The 7,895-nt window shown below is 41.0% G+C and overlaps 1 protein-coding gene across 7 annotated transcripts in view; it reads right to left on the bottom strand.

Annotated features, from left to right (window-relative positions):
- The window catches only part of PTPRC (protein tyrosine phosphatase, receptor type C), a 142,213-nt gene that overhangs the window by 26,343 nt on the left and 107,975 nt on the right, over window positions 1-7,895 (bottom strand). For all 7 annotated transcript variants that reach the window (XM_025206325.1, XM_014520770.2, XM_025206326.1 and 4 more), the window contains 3 exons: window positions 7,370-7,478; window positions 6,370-6,401; window positions 1,910-2,025 (listed from right to left, as the gene is read on the bottom strand). In XM_025206325.1, the coding sequence (XP_025062110.1) occupies window positions 1,910-2,025; window positions 6,370-6,401; window positions 7,370-7,478 (257 nt within the window). The remainder of the gene's footprint in view (window positions 1-1,909; window positions 2,026-6,369; window positions 6,402-7,369; window positions 7,479-7,895) is intronic.

Below are 7,895 nucleotides of genomic sequence, written 5' to 3' on the forward strand. Positions count from 1 at the left end.
TTAAGGGATATAAACATTAACATATTTTTTCATGAAATTAAGAGATGCTTCTCTCACCTTCAAAGGACTGATAAAGAAGCTCTGCCTTCAGTACCAACATAAAAGGTCTCTTGTTGATACCTCAGGCTCTGATAAACTCTAATGAAACAAACAAACAACGATAATAAAAAACTTCTAATTCAAATCCTAAAGGTTTTTAGGGTTCTTTTTAACCTGAGAAATCCAAAACTGGATAAAAGTCTCCTTGTATAATTGGTTTGCATTGACAGGCAGGGCAGGATTTGGCACAACTTGACAGCAGCCACTCAATGTTTTCTTGCACTTTGTTTTAAATAAACTACTACATTTGGAGATAATGGCAATTTTTTTATCTAATTCTATTCTTTTTTAGGTAAGCTTTTAAGTAATGCTCATTACCTTGGTGCCAGAGAGCATTACAGAACTGCATTGAGCAACATAGTTAACATCTATCATATGTGGTTTGTTCTCTCATCCCTCCCCAGAGGGAGAACTATTTATGCAATGAAATGCCTTGCTTTGATGAGGAGTTTTTTGTTGTTTTCTTTTTTTAATTCTTGGCCAGTGGCATTTGTAATATTCCTTGTGAAGTGTGGCTTACAATAAGAAATAATATAGAAAAATATGCCTTTCTAGAAAGACCTATTTCACTTTATGCACCTAAATGATATATATACAACCTTGTAATTGAAGTTTTGGCCACTCATGGGTTGTTTAATTTATGGGAGTTTAACATTTTGTTCCTATATACATATTTCAGTACCTACATACCAGAATTTCTAAAACACAAGGCACCAAGCAATGTCCAGGAGCTCCCGTGGAAGCTGCAGAATGCTGTCATTTTTTCAGATCAGTTATTCCTAAGTATGGATTTAGAAACCTGAATAAGGTTACCTTGAACCTTAATTGGATATTAGATAACAATTATATTTTCATTCTGCAGTCTATATTCTGTAGGAATGGGCTGACTTTCCATAATTAAAGCTGTTTTCCTGTACGAGATAATTTTTCATTACTTGGCACTGAATTAGCTGTTTGTGCACACTGATAACTTCTTTACATACATATATACATTTTGACTATTGTTTTATGTTTCCACATACAAATATTTGCTCTGCAGTTTGACTCTTTTCACATGTAACAAAGTACTCAGGAAAATGATCTAGTCAAGGGGCAAAAGTCCACTCATACTAGGGTTTCTTCTCTGAAAGAGTCTTCTAATAGCCTGCAGATGAAGGACATGTCAAATGTATCTAGGTTGATTGTTTAGATAGAACAGGGTTATAGTACAAGACCTTTAAGAAAGCTACCACATAAATTTCTCTCCAAAAGTCATTATTTACTATATTTTATTTACTGTACATACACAAAACACAAACAACAGTGTGTTATGTGATTGAAAGGGGTCAAATTCCATGCAAGCATGTTCATATCAATATGACTGCATGAGTGTAAATCAGATCTAACTACGTTCCTGTATTTTTGTTTATGTTAATTTCTGCTCATCATTCACAATGTATTTTATACAGATAACAAGGCCGTCTGAAACCAAATTTGGAAGAAATACATGTTGTCTGAAGCTATTTTGGTATGACAAGGCAAAAGATACATAATATAAATGCTCTTGAAAAAGAAAACTGAAAATATACATTTGACTTTTGTCATTGATTAAACAATGAGCAAATCGCACACCCAAACAAGAGTGATGTAATCAATGACGAGAGTCGATACACAGTCATATGACCTGAAATGAGGATTCAGCTCTTTGTCTTAGATGATTTTATAATGTGGTGCAAATGGTTTGGCTATCTAATGTGGCAGATTCTTTTTAATGGGATTTTCCAAAGTAGCTGGTTTGGGATTCATGTTCCATTTCTAACTGGTCACAAACCTGAAATTCATCCAGGAATAGTCTTCCTTCATCAGCAATCTTTCTCTTGTAGTTTTCCAACAACAGTTCTGCAGGAATGGGCTCTATGTTCAGTAGCTGCTTTTCATCATCTTTAACTATATAAATACATATTTGATATTTATTTTATTAGTTTGAATATTTCAGTAATTACATTTATTCTATAGCATAATGTGTTAACAAAAGAATAGGAACATTCAGTCACACTAAGCCAAAGATGGGTATAGCGCAAAACTCTGGCCTCTCACCAGTAAGTAAAAGCTCCAAAAGGAACTAAATCCCTCGAACTATAGGGGGACCCACCAAAAAGGACTGCACAGAGAGAAAGCAACTGACTATCTCTGTATGCAGAAGTGACCTGGTAAGTGATGGGGTATGGGGTCACTGCAACTTCCAAACCTGGCCCATAGATGACAGCAAAGCAGACACAATGATGACATGGTGCTGTTTCCTTTATTACATTCTCGCTGGCCATTTACTAGCTCCAGTAAAATATACCAGTGTGCAAAGCACCTACAAAACTTTTCCACAGAAAATAATAAAAAACATTGCCAATCTTTCAAAATTTCCCCCTGCATAGTCTCTGAGCTCAAATTAGCTATAAGGAAAATATACAGAGAACAATAATCAATCTTATTCTTTTTTATTCTGACAAGATACATTCTTGTATTATTCCATATGGCAATGAAAATGGATTTGAAAATGATATCACTTTCCATTTAGTATAATTAATGCTATAGCCAGAGATAGTTTTGCTTTCTTTCAACATGTTCATAATATATGGGAGTATATATTTTGAGTTTATCAATAGCATACATCAGTCATGTAAAAAGCAGCAAAATGTGTACAATGGAAACTCAGCTGTAATCTGTATATATGTTACAATATATAATTGCCTTCCCCTTGGTTTTTGAACTGAAGAAAACAGAAAGCACAAGAGGACAAAAATTACCCTCTCAGAATTTAAAAAAAACCTGAATTGGAACAATTAGTTCATACAAGAAATTTCCCAGAATTTTGACTGATAATCCCAGTCAACCCAATTTCTTTTTAATATCACAGGCAATCTAATTGTGCCACATTTCTCATGCTAAACAAAATAGTCTCTTGGGATTGCCTACTTTAACAATTTAAAACAATAATTTCTCCCCAATCTGGAATTAGTAGGTACCACCTATCAATCCTATGACTAGCCCTTTCCTTCCTATTTTTAAGAGCAATAAAAATTGCTCTAGGGCTCCTTAGTGTGCTTGAGTTGCCTTCCAGGATTTATTTTTTGGAAAGTTTTCTGGTGTTGGCTGAACCTATACCTTTTTCAGAGGTTATGTACTTGTTGTAGGAGTCTCCTGTGGTAATAATATGGCTGGGGAGCAAAATTTAATGCAAACACCAATGTGAAAGATTAAGAGAAAGTGGGCTACCAGATACAGTAAGCAGAAGGATGGTATGTCAAAGAAGTCTTTATAACTGAGCACAGAGGAATTTCATGTTGATGCTCAGTTCTTCACTTGTGGAAAGGTCTTTTTGGAGAGGAATTTGGTTCACAGATGAGCTCCATAAGAGTGTCTAGAGGTCTGCTGTGGTCATATTATGGCCAATGTCTGAGGTACAGAAATAGATTTGGTGCCAAACTAATAAACACAAGGTTTTCCTTATTTTGAAAACTTTTAGTCAAGTTCCAACCACTCACTTCATATACTCATGACAGGCCAACTGGTGTGAGAGAGGGTTTGTGCATGTGACAGAGGGCATAAGTCTTTTTATTAAGTTTTATTAAGTAAACTCAAAGCCTACTCAGGAACCTGGTAGTCTGGAGCGGGGGGCAGTGGGTGGGACCCAATGGTCTAAGAGCCCAGAGAGGGGCTGTGGGGGTCCACAAACCCAGAGGGGGGCTGTGTGTAGCTCAGAGGAGGGGCTACAGACAGATACTGCCAAGGCTGGGGAGTCTGGAGGTCCCAACAAGTCCAGGAGTGGGGCCAGGCCCCAGAAGGGGCCATGGCTGGAGACCAAGTCCAAGGGGTCCAGTCATGCCAGAGAGTCTGGAAGTTTCAAGTGGTCTAAGAGCAGGGCCAGGTTCAGGGCCCAGGAGAGGCTAATGGTCCATGAGGGACCATGGTTGAGGACTGCCAGAGCAGGGGAGCCTGGAGATCTCAACTGGCCCAGGAGGGGCCAAAGGTCTAAGAGGGGCCACTGTCAGAGACTGACAGAGTCAGAGACTTGCAGCCAGGGAGGCTCAAGCCTAGAAGCCTAGTCCATTATCATGGGCCTGAGCTGAAAGGCTCAGCGAGACTATAGGGGGAGGTGGCCAATAAGGCCAAGATCCCTAAAAGGTTGTACAACAGGGGTGGGCAAAATATGGCCTACAGACTAGATCAGGACTGTGTCCAGCCTGTGGTGGGTCCCTTAGTTCCACCAGGCCCATGCACCATCCAGCCTGTGGTGTGTCCCGCCACCCGCTTAGGACACAGAGGGGCTGGGGCACCTCCACAGCTGAACTTCCTTTCTTGGCAGCCCAGGCGGCAGCAGCTCCTTCTAGCTGCTGCTGTTGCTATCCCCAGCCCCACTGCATGCTCAGCGGATGGTGGGACATGCCACGGGCCAGACGGCATCTGGACCTGGTGGGACCAATGGACCTGCCTCAGGCTGGACAAAGTCCTTCTGGGGGTAGAATCAAGCCTGCAGGTTGTATTTTTCTCACCCCTGTTGTACAGTCATTTGCCTTATAGAGGTCTTAGTCTTATTGGCCTCCTTCCCCTATACTAACATTGAGCCTTTTAGCCCAGGCCTTGATAAGGAGTGTTGTTTACAGTAAGAGATAATAGAGAAAAATCAAGAGATAATAGAGAAAAATCAAGACAAATAAAGGTCTATTTCAATTTATGCACCTAAATGCATAAACCTAAATGCCCATAATTGAAGTTTTGGGCACTCGTGGGTTGTTAAATTTATGGAAGTTTAATGTTTTGTTCCTACATCCATATTTCAGTACCTAAATACAAGAGTTTCTAAAACACTGGGCACCAGCAGCTCCTGTGGAAGCTGTATCCCATGTTACTGGCAGGAACCTATGCACACAGCCCCCCTGACCCACCCCACACCCACTCCAGACTTGGCCCAGTGGAGTGAACCAGCTCTGGACCAGCCAGTACCCATGCACACAGCCCTAACCCCAACCTGCTTCATGCCTGCTCCGGACTCGAAGTTGCTCACCCATGCTGAGCAGCAGCAGCAGGGTCAGTGGCCAGGCAGAAGCTGCTGCTCAGCATGCGGGAAAAGCAGCCCCTCCACTTCACTGCTGCCAGGTTCTTCTTGCTGTAGCCACCTGGAGCCTGCACCTGGGCTGCCCTGCTGCTCCTCTGCACTGTGACCGCTGCCCTGCTGGGTGGCCCGGAGGCATCAGTGATGGCCGTGGAGAGGAGCCATAGGGCAGCCTAGGCATTGCTCTGGGCAGCTGCAGCAAGAAGAGCCCAACACCAGCAAGAGAGAGGCTGCTTTTTCCCCACCCTGAGCAGCAGCTTCTGCCCAGCTGCTGTCATTGTTCAATGTGGGCAAGTGGACTAGAGCAGGTGCAGGTCAGGCCAGATTTGGGACTGGGGCTGTGCACTGTTGGTGGTGGTGGGGAGAAGCTGCAGGGCACACAGGCTCCAGGGTCTTGCAGGAAGCTGGGGGGCAAGCTGCAGACCAGCCTGCAGCAGCTCCCCAGAATTGCCTATGTGGCCTGCAAGCCCAAATAATTGCCTGTCCCTGCTGTACAGTAACACCTACATAAGGTATAGTGTAGGTGTGAACGGAACCACATAGTGAGCCCTTAAAGCTACGGGTTCCTTGGAGGGGCACAGATACACAATTAGCCTTTAAAGCTACAGGTACCCTGCGGGGACATGGACAGGCCAGAGGGCCCATTGAGCTTAAGGGCTGAATCAAGACTGCTAGAGACCTGGTGGTGATTTGTATGGACTAAGGCTCACTAAGGCCCATGAGCAGACTTCCTCATTTAACCTTTATTAAGAACAAGGTGTGGTGGGTGAGCAATCAAGGGAAGGCTATATTAGAGCCAGAGCCAGGCAAGAGCTACACAGCCAACAGGGGACATCATGACTACCCCTGTGGCCCGGACCTGCCACAACAACATATGGACTCTATTCATTAACTTATTTTTTTTGGCCTTGGCAACACTGAATTGTTCTAATATAGAATTGCTATTACATGTGCAGTGCTATTAGGCCAGAGTAAACTAGCTACTACCAGACACAAGTACTATCCTATGGTGGAGCAATAAACTGTGGCGCAAACTGCACTGCATTAATAGCACATCTAGATGCTCCCAATATGTGTCAGATAGAAATTAACTGGGTGAAGTGTGGAAGGCTGTAACTTGGAATTAAGCATTTGTCTAATATTTCACATTTTCACTTGCAAAACGTAGTGAAAAAGGTACTTACCTCTCACAAGCCCCACATCTTCAGATGAACTCCTATAAGAAACATAAACATTTATAAGGCTTTGAAATGTACAGTGCATGTAAAGGAAGCAATTAATTTGACAATCATAAAGCATGGACAGACATACACGTTTATTGCTTTATGGAGGAAGGAGTACATGTCATCTGATTTGTTGCCACAGTCAGTATCTGTGTGCTCCTATCCCACTGTATGTAAATAAAACTAAACGTTACCCTTCAGTGAAAACACAGCTATTACTGTGCTTCATCTTCCACCTATGATGGATTAGAGTAGATAGATGGAACAATCACAGCAAATTTTACAAGACTAGAAAGCTCCAATCCCCTGCCTGATTATTAAACTAGTATAATAGTTTTGATCTTCAAACAAGATTAATATATCTGCACATAATTAGATTGATTCCAAGGGGATTGGGATCCCTAAATTATATGAATATTCAGTGATTCTAGGATCAGAAAGACGCGAAAAGTAATTTATACTTAGAGTTGTCTCCCCACACCGAGCTTTTTAGAAGCTAATATTAATGAATAGTGAACAGTTAAAAATAGGTGGTACATGTTCTCAGATGAATCTGTCTTTATAGAAATGTCAAGAAAATTCATAAATTTTTCAAGATTCTGAGTAGTTAATGAATCAGTAATTTATCAATACTCAGGATGAAAAATAATATGGACATGCCATGTTTATTAATGAAAATACTGTATACATAATTTTGTATTTATCTCACCAGCTTTTTGTAACCTGTATCAGATCAAATCAGAGATATTCTGTTGCACATTATTCAGAGTCCACATTATAGTCACTGCTATGTAAGCCATCCCAGATACCTGTTTGGTTTCACTTGCACCAATTTTTAAATCAAGAACTTCTTTTTCAAATATCAAATGAAATATTTGATTTTCATTTTTAAATTTTTAGCACTATATTCAAAATCTGCCTTTTATACTTCTTTAAAAAAAAATTAAAATGTGAAACTTACCGTAAGCTGTCTTTGTGAAGATTATAGATTTTGTACAGAACTAGAAGCAAGGCAATTGATGTGACAATAATCAAGAATGCCAAGAATATAATCAGGGCTTTAGAATTATCTGTCAACAAAAATAAGAAAGAGTATATCCATTTTAACTTCTTTTTAAAAAACAATCAGAAAGTTTATAACAATTGCATTGACCTTTTTATATGTTTATATATATGCACATAGATATACTGGGTAGGACTATGTGAAGTTTCAGGCGGCGATTCAATTTGGATGAGATTCGGCCTGAGTCGGTGGCCGAATCTCTGAATCTGAATTGAATCAGTGGACAAATTTTAAGGTCCAAATTGATTCAAAGCTCTCCAAATCTTTGGAAAAGATTCAAAGAGCTTTGATGATTCGGGCAGTCCCCAGTGGCTGCAGCAGGGAGCTGCTGCTGACTCCAAGCTGGTAAGTACTTGGGGTAGGGGGCTGGGGGAGGGGACCATAAGGGGACCCCTGTCAACCCCCTCACCTCCCCCACTCCCCC

This window comes from Alligator sinensis, unplaced genomic scaffold (assembly GCF_000455745.1).
Source record: "Alligator sinensis unplaced genomic scaffold, ASM45574v1 scaffold34_1, whole genome shotgun sequence".
Taxonomy (NCBI): domain Eukaryota; kingdom Metazoa; phylum Chordata; order Crocodylia; family Alligatoridae; genus Alligator; species Alligator sinensis.